The following is a 21,111-nucleotide window of genomic DNA, read 5'->3' as shown; positions in this document are numbered from 1 at the left end:
TTTTGTGAAAACTAAATAATATATTCTCAGTGATATGATTATGATTTCATATATTATTCATGAGCAGTTTCTCATTGTTAGTCTATTTTAATAATGGTATTTTCATGGTACTGCTTACCTGTGTACCCAATAGCTCAGTTGGTAAAGAATCTGCCTGCAATGTTGGAGACCCTGGTTCAATTCCTGGGTCAGGAAGATCTGCTGAAAAAGAAATAGGATACACCCACTCCAGTATCCTTGGGCTTCCCTTGTGGCTCAGCTGATAAAGAATCCTCCACAATGCAGGAGACCTGGGTTTGATACATGGGTTGGGAATATCCCCCAGGGAAGGGAAAGGCTACCCACTCAAATATTCTGGCCTGGAGAATTCCATGGACTGTAGTCCATGGGGTCGCAAAGAATGGGACATAACTGAGTGACTTTCACTTTCCTTGAGCTCTGAATGCTTTGTGAACATTTTACTTGCTCATTATGCATTTTTATAAGTTCCTTTGTTATTCTGTGAAATTCTTTATGAAGTTTTAGGAATAATCTCTAAAAAATTGAAAGAAAATTTGCTTCTATTTTCCAGGTTTTTATTTACATATATTATTTGCCAGAATATTTATTTCATAGTGGAGCAGGGGTAGTGGCTTGCTTTGGCTTCTGGGAAAGATTTTGTGCAAACTTTGTGATCTTCCACCCGCCTCCATTTCTTCACCTAATTCCCCATTCCTTTCTGTTTTTGTTCTCCTGTGGTAGAGGGAAATGAAGCAAGGTAACAGTAGATACAGGGAGATAATCTGACCTAATCATATGTAGACTCTATTATAGAATACCTGCTTGTAGTAAACTAAGAGAAGAAAGACCTAGTCTGTGATAAAAGGATTTTTTTATTCCTGTTTAATTTTTCTATTTCTTAGTGTTTGTCAGAATTCAAATTTTTATGGCAAAGACATGTTAGTAACGGGCCTATAAGACAGAATTTCACGCTACATCAATTATACTTTATTGGTCAGTTACTCATCCTCTTCTCTTCTTGCTTTTTCTGCTGAGAACATACTTTAATCATTAGATTATTTGATAGACTTTTAGTCAATGCCACTCATGACATGGTTTACTTGCATTAATAGAGTTGCCTGTAGGAATACTTTTTCTTCCTACTTTTCCTTACTTTCTTATTATTTCCACAGAAAGGACATGCTCTCTGAATAACTGTACAGTGGCCAAAAGAATTGGAAAAGGAAAAGATGCTACTGTCATCTTTGAGCATTTCAGGAAACCTATAGATCCATTTGTTCAGGAAAACTGTTCATGCACTGCGTCAAATTCAGAGATAAATCCTTCCAACTCAGATATTTCTAATTGCTATGGAAATATCCAAAATGGAAACACTTCTGTACTTGAAACATACAGTGGACATACGGAGTACAATTCAGCAGAATGCAGAGACACGCCTCAATTACTTGCATGTGATTCAGGCTATTCATTTATTCCCAGTAATACCACAGAAAGTGTTAACAACAGTGACCTCCTAAATTTGACATATCTTAAAGCTATTTTAAGTAGTCTTGCTGCTGCTTTTCCCCTTCATAACAATACTGACTCAAGCACAGTTATCACTTCAAAACTCATCAAAGACCCAAGACTGATGAAGAGAGAAGAAAGCATGGGAAAAGATAATACTGTTACAGGTTTAAGTGAGATTCTGCCATTTGAGAAGAGTTTAGATTTTGTTAATTCAGAAATAAACTTGTCATCTATGCCAGCTAATCCTGCCTCCACATCTGAAGGCATGCCTGGTGATCAGACTATTACTAATGGTTTGGATGCCTCTTGCTTCAGAATTTCTTTGGATGATTCGCAAACCCAGGCTCACAACCTGGGCTCTAAGACCTATGATTGTACAGCTCTCAGTAAAATTACCATGACAGGGCAATGTGAGAACCAGGATGATTTTTCCTTCCCAATGTTTTTGTCAAATGTAGTTTCAGAAGCGGAAATCCAAAAACACAAGGAAGGAAAAGCTCAGAGATCCCAGCAGAGAGACACCATCCCATTTTTAACTGACGAAAGCAGTGAGTCACATGACTCTTGTGAATCAGTGGATATTTGTACAGACAAGTACAGTGGTCCCATCTCTCCAGAATCACAGTTTTCTAATTTTAAAACTGTATATGAGACTGGTCACCAAATGTCTGCACTTTTCCCACTCCAAAGTGAAGGAAGCATACATGAGTACATTCAAAATACTGGAAAGATGAGAAGCTTCACCGAGCCAGAAGACAGTGCCAAACATGAAGAAAAGCAAAGTTTGTGGAAAGGAAGTGATCATTCTTTTACTAATAAAAGAAAAGTCGGTCCAATAGACAATTACATTTCTTTGAACCAAGACAACAAAGAGAATGAGAGTCTTGATTATTTGCAGGAAAATTGTGATCAAATATTAATTACTCAAGGGTTAGAAAAAACAAAATCTTTGCCATTTACCACAGAGGAGAAATGTGAGCTAGGTCACCTAGCATTAGAAATACAAAACAATCTTACTCCAAGAGTGGAGAAACTTCCACAGAAGCCTCCTAAGAACTCTTCAGAGTGTAAAGATAACATTCATACAAATTTTGCCATTTCTCAAAAACTAATGGAGCTAAAATTGGAAAAACCAGATCAAAACTGTGTTAGCATTATGGCTGATGCTTTCCAGGATGCAGAAGACATTCCCCAGACCACACAGCTGCCAGCTGTCACTTCATGTCGTGATATTAAAACAGCTCATGATGCAAATTGCAGCATAGCTAGTGAACGTCTATGTGTTCAGAGGACAAATGAATATGATCCAGTGTCCCTAGGAAACATTCAAAGAGACTGCAAAGAAACTCCTCTAATTAACAATAAAGGTCAGCATCATACTCAGTTCTGTATTACACAATTGAACAATGATGTGCACCTGAATACTGATTTCAGAGAACAAAGAGATAATGATAAAGAAAGCCAGAATGAGGCTGAAATGGAGAACATTGCTTCATCTATAGAAAACAACATAGGGAATATATATGGAGATGAGAAGCAGAGTTTTCAGACACACGAAACAAAATTTTTTACCAACATAGGTGAAAGGAGGGTGAATAAAGATGATGATAGCATTGAAATTTTGAGTTCTGAAGAATTTTCTACTGCTTTTAACTTAACTAGTGGAGAAAAACATGTATGCACTGAGTCTACATCATTAGAAAATGAAGATCCCATTACCGCCATAAAAGAAAAAGATATTCAAAATACTGAAAGGACTGGAGAGCATTTGAGTTCCACAGCATTTCTTCAAAGTGCAAGTTCTTCGGTACATGTAGCCTCACATGCTGCAGCTGAGATAGCCGACGCTGCAATGCCTGTAGTAAGCACAAATCCTGAAGATCACCAAAGAGCCCAGTTTAACGAAACTTGTTCTGAGAGTACAGATTTTGGTTTGTTAAGCAAACTTAAGGTTTCTGCTTCTGAAATAAATACAGATGAAAATCGATTCCACAACTCATTTTATCAAACAGTAAGTGACAACTCAGTTCTTCAAAGTTTCAGATTGGATAATGAAACTGAAGTAGGATCAGAAGAGAGTGATGATGCTTTTCCTGTGAGTATTCCACAAGATACTCATAGCCATGGGAATGTACTTTATGAAGAATTCGAGGACTCCTATGAGGCTCTGAAGTCTCGCATCGATTGGGAAGGTCTGTTGGGAAGCAGTAATGGGGAGATGGAAGTTTTGAAAAGCACCACAAGAGGTGAGAATTGGGACCAGCATTGCTCTGAGGAACAGAGTTGTGACTTTTCCTCTACACAAGATGATGAAGCAGAGCTCATCGAACCAATTTTACTTCCTGATCTGCAAGTTACGATTACTAATACATTTGTGAAAGGATTCAGTCCTACTGTTGAGTCCCTTGCATCGAAAGATGATTTCTGCAAATATGAAACTGAAGCCGCAAAATCAGAAATAAATGAGGAGGAGGAGGAGGAGGAGGAGGAGGAGGAGGAGGAGGAAGAAGTTCTAGAATTTGAAATTCATTCTCAGTGTTCTGCTGAAAATTCAGATCATCCCTCTGAAAATGAATTTGGTAATACAAGGCAAGAATCTGGACTAGCAAGTAAATCTGAAACCTCACTTTCTTTTGACTTGAGTCATAATATGCATGAGAATCACATGTCTGAAAAACAAAACAGACCTTTGCTAACTGAACCTTCTGATGGCACAACAGTAAATAAGGAAAACAGATGTTCCCTGACAAAGTCAAAAACCAGTAGTACTGATACTAGAAGTGAAAAGGAGACAGGATCAAGAATTAGCAAAAGAAAGCCCCATACACCTTTCAGGGACCAGAAGATACCAGATAAAAATTTAAGACATCACGAAATTTGTGAGAAGAGGAGAAAGCTAACAAGTCAAGACTCATTGGAATGTTTTTTTTTGTTATCCCAAGAACGAATTAAAACCTTTTCACAGTCAGAGAAACACATTGGGAGTGTCCTGGATATTCTAAATAGAGAAGCATCTTTATGCAAAAGCAAATGTCTTTCCAGAAAACTTGACAGAGCCATTCTTCACTTAAAAGAAGCTCACAGAAGAGTTCACACGTCTTTGCAGCTGATAACTAAAGTGGGAGAAAAAAGAGGGGGCCCTTTACCAAGAGCATATGCAGTAATATGCAATAGTTTCTGGGAAAGTTGTGACCTTCAAGGTTATAGTTCTGTGTCTGAAAGAAGGTATCATTCCACTAAACATTTTCTGTCAAAAAGAAAATACAATATACCTGGAGAGAATAGAACTTTGGGATTTGAAGCTGATACTCATGTATCAAAGCATAAGTTTTATAGAACAAATAGAGAGAGACTCACAGAGTGCCTTTCTGAAAATGTGTCCGGTGTCTCCAGTAGTCACACCACAATTCACATGAGAGAATATTGTGATCAAGTGTGTCCGGAATCACAGTTAGCCCTGTGCTCCGTGTCTCAAAGTACAAGTCAGTCGGCTTACACTAATAGCAGTGTGAGAAATTCCAAGTCATCAAAACTTCAGCCATTTTCTAGAAAAACTGGATGTCTCTTTTCCCCAGACTGCCCAAATGAGACACCAACTAAAAAAGAAAATCGAACTGATACAGAGTTTTCATCTAACATTAGTAAATGTGAAAAACTTGAGAACCATTCAGCACTTGATAATAGTAAGTATACAACAAAAGTAAACAATTCTGAGGCTAAAGAAATAATAAGTGAAAGGAATTTGATGTCTTTAAGTTGCATAAAAGAAAACAACATAAGTTTTAGTGTAGACCAAAATAATGATGCAACTTGTACAGCCCACACAAAAGTGGAAACTGACACAGTTATTTCCGTCTTGGAATCAAAGGTGAAGCGTTTTTTTGACATTGATATCTACAAACCAAATAACCTTATTTTATCTGGTTATAAAGGCAACCTGGAGGTAAATTTTCCTATAGAAAAATGGGCAACTCCTAAGGAGAGCTCCAAACCAGGCATTATTACAGGAAACTTCCTTATGGATCCATTAAGTCAAACTCTGATAACAAGCAAAAAGTCTAACAGTATTCCTCAATCGTTATCACCCGCTCCAGCGACAGACAGTGAGGGAGAGTCTTCGAAGTCTTCCATGGCTACACAGAGCATTACTGCTGTAGATTTTCCAGCAGTGTCTACCATTGCACCACACTGTCTGCAAGGATGTGGTGGAAACAAACTTCAAAAGACAGAATATTGCTCTTCAAGTAAATGCGTTCATATCGATGGGAATGAAACAGATGCTGAGAATTCTGAGGTGACTGTCGCATCAGAAACTGAAGAAAGTAAAGACAGTGCGATGAAGAAAGTATTTCCCGATGATAGTTTTCTGCTCATAAAAGATAACATAAAGGGCTCTTCTTCCAAAGAAGGTATTGGAGAGAAAGACATTCAGGACAGAAAAATGTGGAAAGATAAACAGGCAGAAAAAGGAAAGGATTCAGTTCACATGAACGTGACTGAAGGATCAAGTGTTAAGACTGAGTACAAAGATCAAAAGAATAATATATCAGAAGGCTGCTCCTGCTTAAGTGAGAAAACGATGCAAAATAACTTGATTGATTCTCATGTACAGATTAAAAAGGCTACGGAGGCAGTCTCTTTGAGAAATATTGCTTCTAATCAGCTTAACAAAAGAAAGGAGGAGGAGGGAAGAGTTAGCCAAGACTCTCAGTATGACTCCTCATTGCATTCAGAAGTAGCCTGTGACTCCAAACCAGGCATTACTGGAAGGAATCATATGCCTCATCTGCGTGGCCAGTCTGAACCCCCCAAAGTCTCTCCTCCTCCTCCAAAGAAGTCTACGTCATACATGAATGAATTCAAAGAAAAACATTGTTCAAGTAATAATTTGGCTCCTACAGTTAAGCTCACTCAAATTTTAAGGAGGGCAGATGAAACGTCATCTGTACAGATTCTGCAGGAAGAAAGTGAAGTTTGTCAAAATATTCTTCCTTTGTTTGTTGAAGCTTTTGAAAGAAAACAAAAATGTTCGTTTAAACAAATCTTGATTTCAAGAGACCTGTTGGTAGAAGAAAACCTGTGGAGTAACTGCAGACACAGATTAAAACCATGTGCTGTTGACTCCTTGGTAGAACTCCAAATGATGATGGAAACTATTCAATTCATTGAAAACAAAAAAAGGCTCCTGGGAGGTGAACCAACATTCCGGAGCTTGCTCTGGTATGATGAGACACTGTACAGTGAGCTGCTTGGCAGACCACGTGGATTTCAGCAACAATCCAATTTCTATCCGGCTTTTCAAGGCAGATTAAAATATGATGCCTTCTCTGAGCTGCAAAGCTATCATGGTCAATTAATTGAACTGTTTGAAGAAACCAAAAGGGGAAACAATTCATACTACGCATACTTAAAATACAAGCGACAAATTGATGAATGTGAAGCAGTAATGAAGCGGTGTTCAGATTGCTTTGACTTTTCTCTTTCTGTGCCATTTACCTGTGGAGTTAACTTTGGAGATAGTTTAGGAGACCTAGAAACCTTGAGGAAAAGTACATTAAGCCTGATCAGTATGTATGGGGACTGTCCCCAAATTGATTCCTGTCCAGGAAAACAAGACCATCTGTGGATTATCATAGAAATGATCTCCTCAAAAGTTAATTTTATCAAGAGCAATGAGGCAGTAAATATTAAAATAGCTCTTTATGGTCTGGAACATATCTTTTTTGATGCTTCAAAAAGTCTTGTTTGGGAAGAAAAGAAACAGTCTTTCTGCAAAAATTACTCAGAAAGGAACAAAGAAATACTACTTAGAATGAATCAATGTGCAGTTTCTAAGTTGCAGAAGATATATGATACATTGTCTAAAGATTTAAGCATTGAACAAATTTCCACTATTGGACTTGAGAATTCAGTGATTGCTTCGATAAAGTCAAATGCTGTAGTAAACGAAGCAACAATTAGCATAGAAAACTCTAGGCTTAATGGTACTTTGCTTTCACATCCAGATATCTGTTGTGTTAGTGAAATATTGGATCAAGCTGAATTTGCAGATGTGAAAAAATTACAGGAACTCACTTTGAGATGTACCGATGACTTAGAAATTTTTAAAAAATGTTTTCAGTTGCTGCAAGAAGACAACATAGATGATCTTTTTATCACCGAAGAAAATAGCTTGTACATGATGAAAAACTACAGCCATAAGGCAGTAATTTTAAAACCTGCAGCCATTGAAACCTATATTGAAATCGTCATGCTCTCAGAAACAATTCACTTCCTTAAAAACTCAGTGGCAAAGAAACTAGACAAGCAGAGGTTTCGAAGTATGCTTTGGTTTGATATGTCACTTCTTCCTGAACTGGTTCACTGCCAAGAAAAAATGACTTCTTTCTCATTTCTAAAAGGTAATCCAACAGATTGTCTTTGGAAGGCAATAGAGACTTCTATTTCTGAACTTAAGAAAGATCTGGATATTATCTACAAATGTAATGAAGCTGTTAACAGCTCCTATGCTGTTCGTTTGCTGTCAAGAGAACTTGAAGAACTTTCAGAAATAAAAAACCTTGTTAAGAAATCGGAGTATTCCATTTCCACATACATCAACTTTGTGCCATGTATAGCATCCGTAAATTACGGAACCACTGTGACAGAATTAGAATACAACTACCGTCAGTTTTCCACACTGCTTGGAAGTATAACAGCCACCCCTCGGAAGGATGTAGGGAAAATGGTCCATACTATGAAAGTCATGAAAACGATTGAACATATGAAGATAATATGTGTTAAAAATGCTCAGTTAACCATTTCCTTTATCCTGTGCCAAATGCTACACAACAGAAAGACTTTCCAACCGAAGAGAAAGAAAAATGCGAGCAGTCATATAAACCATAGGAAGAGTATCAGAAAGTCCAGTACCTGTGGGAAGGTGTCTTTAGTTTCAGAGTACATAATTAAAAATTTTTCAAATTCCTCTAAAAAACGACCTCTCACTGTAGACAAATGTGGAGACTCTCAGGAACAAGAGAAAGATACTGCTGTTCCCAGTTGTAAAAAACAAAAGGTAATGAATGTTTTAAAGTGAGTTTTGTAAGTCTATGAGAGCAAACTTGTTGAAGCAAACAAGTATGTAGTTTACAGAATTGTAAAAATTAAGAATGCTTTAAATGTTGCCTTGCAAAACGAATTTACTAATTAAACTATTGGGTTAAACCATTCATATTATCTGTAAAATGATACGAACGGCTGTGTATATGAGAGATACCTTAACAAATGTCTACCTTTAAACTTACAAATTAATTATTTTATTAGAAAATGCTTCTTGGAAGGTTGTGAATTTTAATAATTGCTTAAGAGAAAGTCTATATTATGAGTGAGCAAGTATTGAGCGAGTGACCAAGTATTTACTGAATAGCTTCTCTACAACAAGGCTATACTTAATGTTAAAAATAAAAATTGACAGTGAAGTCTGTGTTCTTGACTGTTATCACCCACACAGAGAAACAGTAGCAATATTTTAAAATATTTAATTATGAAGGAGCTAGAAGTTGTCGTACATAAGTGCGTTTTGTTTAACAGATTTTATACAGCATTTATTAAATAGTTGGCAATGTTCTAATGATTGTACAAACATCAACTGTTTTTATTCTTCACAAAGTGCTTTTTCCATGTTTTTTCAATGATTTAAAGGGGAGAGATTCTGAATATAGTTGTAAGTAGTAAGTCACCCGGGTCTTAGGGAAAAAGTACTGTTTTACAGAATAAGAAAGAAAAATCCACACTTGACAGGCATTATGTACCATGGGACTAGGTGACTGGCTTACTGAAAAGGATATAAAACACAGAGCAGGCTTCCTACTTGTTGTAAGATGTGGGTAAAGAGAATGTTGCTAATTGCTTTTTTACAAAATGTTTCCAAACATTTTTCAAATATGAGACATTCAACAGAGTCACTAATTTTTAAAGGAGAGGATCATTAATGAAGATAGTTTCAGATGGTGCATTTTAGAGGATGACAGAACAAGCAGTTGCAGATGTCTGGTAAATAAAATAATGAATATATTGTACTTTAAACCATCAACAATGTAGGTCTTTGTATTTTTTAAACATAGGTTGGCATGAAACATGTCACAGAAATCAAAAGAGAAAAGTCACCATTCGAGCATGCAAGGTAGGAGTTGCCATCAGCCCTTTTTGATGAAAAACTGAATAAAATTGAGCATGTATTATGGAGCAAGACTTGAACGGGTCTACATGTAACTTCAGGGACAAGAGTGTGCTAAGGAGGTGGGGGTTGTGTCAGTCTCTTAGTTTGAATTTCATTATGCATCGAAAGGGATGTCCCATGAAAGATGTTTTTACAGTGATTTAAAGGGTAAGGAGTGACTAAGTTCAGTTAAGAGTAGTAAGTCAGCTAGGGCTTAGAAAACAGTGATACTTTACAAAATGAGAAAGTAAAAGTCATATTTGACAGATTGTATTTAATGAATTGATGGGGCTTCCTGACTGGCTTAGTAACAAGAACATCAGAATGGGGCAAGTGATCAAATAGAGGTTATTAAACTTGTGAATTTCACAGACCTGTCAAATTTCAAGACTGGTTTAAAAGATACAAATTGCCAAGTTATATTACTGAGAACTTAAGTCAAATATACACATATTATAAGTATACTACTATTCCATGAAAGGATTGTATTAACACCACAGTACAGAAAGACCATGACTTCAAAATGCTAGATCTTTAAATACTTTTTTAATTCATTATTTTTAGTAAAAACAAACTGCATTATTTATATTTTTCTCATTTTGACATGAAGTAGCACCACTGGACTTGTTGACCATTTCTTGTTTCATTCCACTCTGTAAGATTTTCAATTTATGACAAGCTGCATTTTTACCATTTTTTTTCCATCCTATGAAGGAAAATGAATAATAGGAATGAAAAAAGATAAGCATGTCATCTGTCTTGTTTGGTTGTCTTCTACGTGGCACAGATGACTGAATAATCATGGAGTGGCATAAAGATGAACAGGCTCTCAGAGGCCCTTCCCTGGTGGTCCAGTGGCTAAAGACCCTGTGCTCCTAATCCAGAGGGCCTGGGTTTGATTCCTGGTCAGGTAACTAGATCCTGCATGCCACAACTAAGACCTGGTACAGCCAAATAATTAATTTTATAAAGATGAATAGGCTATCAGAAGGATAACAGAAACCAGTTCTGTAACCATCTCAGTTTTGTTACTAAGTATAGGTAGGTACTTGCTATTCAAAGAATCAAACTCTGTCTCACCTGGCAGGGGAATGAATTCTAATATAAAGTTAATATAGGGTGTCATTGTCATAGAAGAACATTCTCTAAGAGTGTGCCTTCATGGGTGGTTCAGTGGTAGAAATCTTGCCTGCCACGCGGAAGGCCTGGGTTCATGTCCCAGCCCGTGCAGCCACAGCATCCCCTTTACTGCTCTTGTGGCTCAGCTGGTAAAGAATCCACCTGCAATGAGGGAGACCTGGGTTCGATCCCTGGGTTGGGAAGATCCCCTGGAGAAGGGAAAGGCTACCCACTCCAGTATTCTGGCCTGGAGAATTCCATGGACTGTATAATCCATGGTGTCGCAGAGTCGGACACGACTGACTGACTTTCACTACACTACTAAAAGGACAGATCATACAGGCAGCTGTCAACCTGAAAGGCTGAGACATCACTGAAACATCATTGGAAATGTGATAAAATCAAAACTGCACTTTGTGGAAACTGTCAAATATTATATTGATGACAATGCAGGTTGTCATTCGAGTGCCTAGTTAAGGAGGCTGGACTAAGTAAAATAAGGGGTTTTTAGTTTCATGAGTGGGGTATACAAATTCCAAGCCAAAGATGAATTTGTCTTGACTGTGCAAGAATGGTCACCTTTATCTTTCAACGTGTTCTTTTCCACTTGTAATTCAAAGAATTGGTTGAGACACCAAAAATTACGATTACCTTGGGGACCTATTTGAACTCTTTTGTTCTGGACATCCATAATGAATGCTTCCTTCAGACTTCATTGAGCCTGTCTCATTTAGGTAGGAATGCCAAGGATGTTCAGTTGACAAGCAGTTTTGGAAGTCTGCTTCTCCTGTTCTTGACCTTAAACAGACAAAATACCTCAGTCATTTGTGAAAACAGAAGATAATCTTTGAGCAGGGAGTCACAGCTGGTGGTTTCACCAGCTCTGTATCACTAGGCTGGAGGTATATGAATTAGAAACTACTGCAAAAAAATTAAAATCAGGAAGTGTCTGAAGCATAAAATAATGTATTACAATATTGACAGCACTCTATATTTTCGGATGTATTGGAAAAATATTTGAAATGTGGAATGTATCACCTTCAACATGAAAAGTAGCTCAATTTAAATCAAGGGAATAAAACTGGGGAAATGTTTCTTGTATAGTGCCAATACAAAGAGGAAAATGTGTAATCTTAATCCCACTGCTGGGCATACACACCAAGGAAACCAGAACTGAAAGAGACACTTGTATGCCAATGTTCATCGCAGCACTGTTTATAATAGCCAGGACATGGAAGCAACCTAGATATCCATCAGCAGATGAATGGATAAGAAAGCTGTGGTACATATACACAATGGAGTATTACTCAGCCATTAAAAAGAATACATTTGAATCAGTTCTAATGAGGTGGATGAAATTGGAGCCGATTATACAGAGTGAAGTAAACCAGAAAGAAAAACACCAATACAGTATACTAACGCAGCAATGGCACCCCACTCCAGTACTCTTGCCTGGAAAATCCTATGGATGGAGGAGCCTGGTAGGCTGCAGTCCGTGACGTCGCTAAGAGTCGGACATGGCTGAGTGACTTCACTTTCACTTCTCACCCTCATGCATTGGAGAAGGAAATGGCAACCCTCTCCAATGTTCTTGCCTGGAGAATCCCAGAGATGGGGGAGCCTGGTGGGCTGCCGTCTACGGGGTCACACAGAGTCGGACACGACTGAAGTGACTTAGCAGCAGCAGCAACACATATATTTGGAATTTAGAAAGATGGTAACGATAACCCTGTATGCGAGACAGCAGAAGAGACACAGATGTATAGAACAGTCTTTTGGACTCTGTGGGAGAGGGTGAGGGTGGGATGATTTGGGAGAAGGACGTTGAAACATGTATAATATCATATGTGAAACGAATCACCAGTCCAGGTTTGATGGAGGATACTGGATGCTTGGGGCTGGTGCACTGGGATGACCCAGAGGGATGGTACGGGCAGGGAGGAGAGGGGGGCGTTCAGGATGGGGAACACGTGTATACTTGTGGCAGATTCATGTTGATGTATGGCAAAACCAATACAATATTGTAATCAACCTCCAATTAAAATAAATATTAAAAAAATAGAAAATATGAAATACAACTTATACATGTGTCTCTGGGGCTAAGAGGATAATGTAAGACAATGCACAGATATCACTACTGAATATGGGCCCTGTAGCTTAGCCAGGGGGCTTCCCAGGTGGCACTAATGGTAAAGAACCTGCCTGCCAGTGCAGGAGATGTAAGAGACTTGGGTTTGATCCCTGGGCCAGGAAGATGCCCTGGAGGAGGGCATGGCAACCCACTCCAGTATTCTTGCCTGGAGAATCCCATAGACAGAGGAGCCTGGAAAGCTACAGTCCATAAGGTCACAAAGGGTCAGACATGACTGAAGTGACTTAACACACATACACAGACCTTGTCCAGGACCAGGCTTCTCAAGCACAGCCTGTATTTCCAACATTAGAATCACATGGGCTCCGCTTACAGATGAAGGTTTCAGGATCTCATCCTAGACCTAAGCATCCAATTCTCTGGGATTACATTTTACTAATAGTAAGTAGTCCATGTGGTCCTGGAACATAGTGATGTCTAAGAGCCACAAATAAAAGTTCAAAGTGGTTCAAGAAACCAAGTAGAAAGAGAGACAGGGAAGCACCTCCTCCCTCTGGCTGAGGGACTCAAGGCAGAGGCTACTGTGTTCACAGAGATTCAATAAACTACTTCATCTGCATTTCAAAAAAAAATTATTCTTCTCCCAAGTAAAATTTTCAAATATGTCTTCATATTGAAATTTTATGACACTGTATTTACAGTTGTTTGTATATATGTATTACACGTAACAGGACTATGAGATCTCATTCTGAAAGTGAAAATGAAATAGGATCAGATTCATCTGACAGTGTGGAAAGAAGCCATGTCTCTCCAAAACAAGTTGAAACTCAAAGATCAGTACCTTTAATGAACCTGAAAGATTCAGAAGGTGAAATAGATTTAACTAATATTTCATTTGCTACTTCAGAAGATTTCACCAGACAAGGGAAATTAAGTAGCACAAAGAAAAGAAATAGAAATTTTAGTGCTGCTCAAGCAAAAAGTGAGAAGAAAACTTGTTCTCCTTTGGCAATTTTTGACCAAAAAAGTATAGATGACACATTTTCAAAAGACCAGGAGATGCCTCCACAGAAATTTCTTAAAAATCCCCCAGATACTGCAGAGAAATCCTGCCCCTCAGACATAAAACCAGGAACTGATGCTTCTCTTTTGCTGAATGCATCAGAACCTAGTTTCTGTTTTGTGAGTGATAGCCATGCCACTTTAGAAATGACTGACTTTGAACCTCAAGATAATAAAATATTAAATTCATCCATTAATTATACATGCACCAGTTCTCCAGAACCCATGCATATCCAGAACAGAATTCCTGTTGTGCAAATAAATAAAGCACGACCTGCAAAAACTGAGTCAAAAGAAAAATACATGAAGGATACATTGAATTTCAGTACTATACCTGTAGAAGCCTCTGAGAACATCACCCTTAATGTGAATCAAACAGTAGAATACTCTTTGTCTGAACAACAGAATTTGCAAGTCTTAGCTCAGAATGCTGCCACATACTTGAGTGAAATTCCACAGTCTGCATGTACCCCAGAGTATGACTCTCTTTCTGGGTACTCACTTGAAACTTCATATCCTTACTGTTCTTGGTGTGTTTATCGTTACAGCAGCAGCAGTGACAGTTCCATCACCCAGACATACCAGGGAGCAGCATTCTGTGAAGAACAGCCACCTCCTTCTGGGATGTTGACTGCAGTTACAAGCAATATTCAGAATACCCCTTCTCATCTTTTGTCCTCTCAATATTTTGAATACTTTGCTGGGGAACCACAAGCAAATGACTTAGTGCCAGTGAGTGACTATTTTCCACCTCAAACGCCTGTTTACAACTTCCAGCAGCCAGTGTTTTCAGAGTATACTCCCCATCAACCATCCACTCCATACCCTTCCTCTCCTGATTTGGATGCGCTTCTAGAAGTTCCTTGGACTTATGGTGAGTTTCACAAGTCTTAATGCTTGCTTTCTAGAGTTTTCACTTTTATCTTTGTACATTTTTGTAAGTGGAATTTACAGCAAGTGGTGAGATAACATTTTTCTGTGAAGGCTGAAGAATTGTTTAAATATCAGGCAGTTGAATTATGTTGTTAGTGGACACCTAGTTATCAAAGACTGAGAGGAAAAAATAAGTAATATCACTAATCTGTCCTTCAATGAAACCCAACTTCAAGGAATAATAGTTACGTAAGTTATAGTTAATGAAATATGATGCAACCATTGAAGGGTTTATAAAAGTTTCTGGTGACAGTTTTCAAAACTGTATCATATAAATTTACTTATGTAAATAAATGGTTAGAAATACTGAAATAAAATACACTAATAATTTAACTTGTCTCACTGAGTGATAAAATTTTGGGTTTGTGGAGAGTGTTCTTTATTTCCTAGGTTTCCTATTGTGAACATACATTTTTTGACAAATGGAGGAAAAAAAAGAGTAAAAAGAAGGTAGAAAAGGGAAGTTTAATCAGATATATAGTGTTCTAATATAATATCATGGCCTAAGTGAATGGAAGTTAGTTGAAGTGTGTTGGTAGAACAATTTGGTAGATTGCCACTGGAACTTGAAGTTTTTTTCTGAAACAATTCTGCTTGTAGAATATAGTTTTAATTAAAATGAAAGGCATATTTACGATAGTTAAAGCAAAATTTGAAAACAATTAGTAGTAGTTCTGCAAAAACTACAATTATCCATTAACACGCAGGTATTCTACCATCAGAGGTAAAATGTACTGTATGTAAAGTTAATCATCTCTTAATGTCTTAAACAGGGAAATGAAAGAGATTTTCTTTTAAATTGAAAAGTTGTTTCTCAAGCAAAATCATAGTTCTGTAAGTTGCATGTGTCTTCAGATATAGAAGGTGAAAAATACCACTTGCAAATTAAGCCAAAACCTAGTTTTGAACCTTTGATTTGACTTTTTGCTTCTGCTTGGTATTAACTGCAATATAAAAGAAGGAAGAAAATATATTAACACTATCAAGGGTTTGTATTTGTTAAAATAGAGTTCAGTAAACATGTTGAGAGACTTCTCTGGTGGTCTAAACGATTAAGACTCTGCCTTCCAATGCAGGGGACGTGGCTTTGATCCCCGGTCAGGAAACTAAGGTCGCACATGCCATGGTGTGTGGCTAAAAACTTAAATAAATAAATTGCTGAATTGTGTTTTTTAAAAAAGTTCTTTCTCAATCCTGGGATCTCTTACAAACTAAAGGAGAAAAATTTATTGAATTGATTATCATTCATCTGTCTGAATAGGGCAGGTTAGGGTAGTTCTGTTTCTAATTAGGGAACCCCGTCAGCAGCACCTATATATTGGAGTTGCCACCAGTGCCCGTTAACCTATAGGACAAAACTCAAATAGGTTAGCTTGGAATGCAGGGCCCTTCACAGCCCTACATACACAGCCTCATTTCCCATCACTTCCACCTTTGTATCCAAACCACAGTGAACTCCTTACTGTTCTCTCACATGACATTCCTCTTGTATTTCCACAGTCCTTTTTGTTTGCATTTCTCACACACAAAAAAGTGTTATGTGGTGGTGTGATTATCTATGTATCCTTTTATTCCCATCCCGCTCCACCAAGTAAGTTTAAATGAGATTGGAAAGTTTTCACCTAAATCATAGCCTGAAAAAAAAAAAAAAACTATAGAGGAGAGAAAGAAGTGGGGATAAGGGGAGGGGGTACATGACTGTGCCTTTTCCTTTTTGCTCAATTTGATACATTGCTGTTGCTGCTTTAATGATAAACACAGTGTAGTAGACATGGCAAACCTATGAGTTAAAGAAGACATTTGAAATTTCAGAGTAGGACATTTTTGATGTAATTGCTCCATAAAGGTTTTCATAGTTTGAACTTTCTTGTGTTCTTAATAATTGTTGTGATGCTAAAAAAGCTATCTCTGGAATCAAATCCAGCTTTGATTCTCAAAATTTTTAATTGTTATCACTTTGACTTGTTCATTTGCTAAAAGTTGTGTCCACCTCTTTGTGACACCATGGACTGTAGCCTTCCAGATTCCTCTATCCTCCACTACCTCTGGAGTTTGCTCAAATGCATGTCCATTGCATTGGTGATGCTATCTAAGTATCTCATCCTCTGTCATCCCCTTCTTCTCCTGCCCTCAATCTTTCCAAGCATTGCAGTCTTTTCCAATGAGTTGGCTCTTTCCATTGGGTGGCCAAAGTATTGGAGCATCAGCAACAGTCCTTCAGATGAATGTTCAGGGTTGATTTCCTTTTGGTTATATTTGGTTATATTATTATTATATTTGGTTACATGTTTCCTTTGGTTATATTATAGCTCAGTTGGTAAGAATCTTCCTGCAATGCAGAAGACCCCAGTTTGATTCCTGGGTCAGGAAGATCTGCTGGAGAAGGGATAGGCTCCCCACTCCAGTACTCTTGGGCTTCCCTAGTGGCTCAGCTGGTAAAGAATCTGCCTGCAATGCAGGAAACCTGGGTTTGATCCCTGGGTTGGGAAGATCTGGAGAAGGGAAAGGCTACCCACTCCAGTATTCTAGCCTAGAGAATTCCATGGACTATATATAGTCCATAGGGTCACAGAGTCAGACACGACTGAGCGACTTTCACTTCACTTACATTGCTGCTAAGTTAGTCGTGTCCGACTCTGTGCGACCCCATAGATGGCAGCCCACCAGGCTCCCCCATCCCTGGGATTCTCCAGGCAAGAACACTGGAGCGGGGTGCCATTGCCTTCTCCGTCACTTATATTATTGTGAAAATAAAAGGAAAAGAAACAACTACCTACTTAGAAATATGTGCCTCTGTGTGCACTCAGTCGTGTCCAACTCTCTGTGACCCCATGGACTATAGCCCACCAGGCTCCTCTGTCAATGGGATTTCCCAGGCAAGAATCCTGGAGTGGGTTGTCATGCTCTTCTCCAGGGGATCTTCCTGACCCAGAGATTGAACCTGTGTCTCTTGCTTTTCCTTCATTGGCAGGCTGATTCTTTACCTCTGTGCCACCAAGGAAGCACTTATTATCGTATCAAAGAGTAACTCAAAAATTAGAAGACATTAAGCACATCTTCTAGTTTTTGTGAGTGAAAATAATCCATAGAGATCGCATCACACTGAAAACAAACCATATCCTTCTGAAGATGTGAGAAGCCCTGTGACCCACTTCCTTGCTATTCTTGCTGTTTGTACGTAGCACCATAGTGGAGCTAAAGGGAGATCTGAGAGAGCCCTGTGTGCAAGACAAGTTACATCCTTTACCTCCATGTGAGACAAGTTACATCCTTTATTCCACTTAATTCTCACAAGATACATGAGAGAGATACAAGGATGTTATTGCCCTTTTACAGATGAGGAGGATTAAATATTGTAATTTTGTCAGGATCCCATGGCTAGTGAAGGGCAGATGTGCAGTCCGAACTCAGGTTTCTTTGGCTATAACTTAATTGGATTCTTTCCACTTTCCTATTAAACATACCGTCTGTCTGCATCGTTAACTTCATCTCAAATCCTCATGCTTTTTTTTTCTTCCAGATCCATGCCATGAAGAACCCTTTGAGCCAGGACAATGAGAATTGTCTTCTCTGTCTGCTGAAATAAAGGGGGTTTAACAAGTTTATCCAAGTATTTTTTTACTTATGTATTTTTTATTTTTAACATTTAAAAATATATGTCAATTAGTAAGAAATTATAAACATTACAACCTTGATAAAACATTTAAATGCAATAGTATATCATATAGTGGAATAAGAAATCAACCTCTGACATTTAAATGCCAAAAGAATTTCCATGCATTTAATTTTGTGAACTCCGTACTAGGCTATTTTCAGTACTCACCTAGCCTTTAGAACAAATAGCTATATTGTGAAATTTATTTTTTGAGATATTGTTATTAGAGCTGTTATAATTATATAAAGTATCTCTTTGGGATTATTCTAATGGAATAAGGAGAGTAAATGTAACATTTAATATGATTAAGGGTAAGCAATAGTAGTAATTCTTGAAAACGATTTTTGTCTTTGATATTTTTGGATACAAATTTATGGTAGTATTGTGCCATCCAACTTAAGCATTTTTTTTTTTTACTTAGATCAGTCATTAGACCAATAATTTTATAATTTTTGAAACTTCATATAATTTATCAGTCTGTGTCTAATATGACAAATACCTTTAATTTCAATATCTTCTAATTTTAACTGGCAAAATATATTTTAACAGAAAACAAGGTTTGCATATTTTCAGTGTTTGTCGTTGAGTAGAGACTTTAAAAATTGTTATGTTATGTTTGAAGCAATTTTAGATCATGATATTGAAATTTAAAGCACATTAACACCTTTTTCCAGAAAGAGCCCTTTCTACCAGATTCTTTTTTATTTGAGTTTTTACAGTTGAAATGGCTCTTCTAGTGATTTTATAGCAAAAAATGGGAAAAATGTCTTTAGCTTGTGCCATTAGTTGAGTTATATTTCAGTAGTTAAATAATGCAACACAAGTTCTTTAATGGTGTGATCATAGATTTTTTTTTCCTTTTCAACATTCCATGAAAGTAAAAATTATTTGAGTAATAATCATCTTTAAACAACAAAGTAATAAACCTCCTTAAACACACTTAGTGTGTTCAGCAAATGCTCTGCCCACCAACAACCATTCCCTGTCTCTGTAAGATCCAAGTCAGAAAGATCCCTCACAACTGGATAGACTTTCCCAAGTCTGAAAGTCAAAGTGTTAGTCGCCCAGTTGCATCCAACTCTTTGCTACCCCATGGACAGTAGCCTGCCAGGCTACTGTCTGTGGAATTCACCAGGCAAGAATACTTGCAGTGGGTAGCCATTCAATTCTCCGGGGACTCTTCCCCACCCAGGGATCAAACCCAGGTCTCCCACATTGTAGGCAGATTCTTTACTATCTGAGCCACCAGGGAAGCCCCTTCCCAAGTCTAGTGGGCCCTAAAATGTGGTAAAGAGATTTGCATTGGCTAAATCTAAATAACTAGCAAAGCTAAAGTGTTTTTTCAACTTTTTTTTTTTTTGCAACCTTTTTATGTTAGCTAACTTTTTATGTTATCTAGTATAGGTATCCAAAGAGAGTGTGATTCAGCCAAATTTATTGTAGAGTAGCTAATTTTTCAATTTAGAAAAACACTAAGATCTTCCAGGGTTAAGTCTCATTAGTCACATTAACCAAATAAGATGGAATTCAGAGTATATCAGGGTTCTTCTTTAACAAATATATTTTAAAAGGGGAAAGTCAAGCAAAGAACTGCAACTGAAACAGGAATTCGAAAAATACTCTAGAATTAAAGTAGTACAAAAAATAACATAAATATTTTGCCCAGATAATTTATATATTTGGAAAAATTCTGTAAAAATCAGAACTCCTGAAAAGGTATTAAAGCAGTAATATCAGCTGTTTTTCAAAGAATGACTTTGCTTTTGCCATTTGTTTAGTGTTTGGTTAGGGAAAGATGTTGCAGATTTATTATTAAAACTTTTTCTATTAGGTTAATCAAAAATTCAGTATTCTGATTAAAGATGCTTTCTTTAAACAACTTACAGATTTTGTTGAATATTGGCTTTGTGATGTTTTTATTTCATGAGTTTTAATTTCTTGCAAAAAGGGTAATAAAACCTTATAAATATTGAGTTACATTTTAAAACCTGCACTTTGAAACAGAACATGAAAAAAGGGAGCATTTCTTCCCTTCAAGTTTGTGTTTTGGCTCTAAAAATAAAAATAGAACAAATTAAAATTTGAGCAAACATTATTAATAAAAAACTGCTTGTCTGTAAATATTATTGTCTTGGAACTTGAAGAATTATATGAATAAACTGAATTCCTTCTAGTCCTTCTAGTTTCATGGTTTTTTTTTCCCTTTTGTGTTTCTTGACTAATACGGAAATATATGGATGATCTTTGGTTTGTGCATACACTCATTGCAAGAAAAAGAGCCCACAGATTGCTGACCAAAGTAGGTTAAATAAGCTGTTGGGCATCCTTCTATTCCAGCTGCTTCTGCCTTCACCTCCTCCTTCCCTTTCCCGACTCTGACAAACTTCCTTCCTGCCCAGAGTTCACAGGACCAGCCCAAGTCCCTGTCCTCATGCCATTCTCGCTCCAGTCAAGACAGCCAAGTATCAAATACATAAGTAATTTATTTCACATTCTGAGAATTGACACATACGAAATAAAGTAATGCAGTAGAGCCTGACT

At 37.4% G+C, this 21,111-nt stretch overlaps 1 protein-coding gene across 1 annotated transcript in view; it reads left to right on the top strand.

Annotated features, from left to right (window-relative positions):
* The window catches only part of TEX15 (testis expressed 15, meiosis and synapsis associated), a 78,407-nt gene extending 57,664 nt beyond the window's left edge, over positions 1-20,743 (top strand). The window contains exons 8-11 of the mRNA XM_027962577.2: positions 1,173-8,566; positions 9,615-9,673; positions 14,531-14,856; positions 18,436-20,743. Coding sequence (XP_027818378.2) covers positions 1,173-8,566; positions 9,615-9,673; positions 14,531-14,856; positions 18,436-18,473 — 7,817 coding nt within the window. The 3' untranslated portion in view covers positions 18,474-20,743. The remainder of the gene's footprint in view (positions 1-1,172; positions 8,567-9,614; positions 9,674-14,530; positions 14,857-18,435) is intronic.
* The last annotated feature ends 368 nt before the right edge of the window (positions 20,744-21,111 follow it).

The sequence above is a fragment of the Ovis aries genome, chromosome 26 (assembly GCF_016772045.2).
Source record: "Ovis aries strain OAR_USU_Benz2616 breed Rambouillet chromosome 26, ARS-UI_Ramb_v3.0, whole genome shotgun sequence".
Classification (NCBI taxonomy): Eukaryota; Metazoa; Chordata; class Mammalia; order Artiodactyla; family Bovidae; genus Ovis; species Ovis aries.
This window is presented reverse-complemented; position numbering and strand designations above follow the sequence as displayed.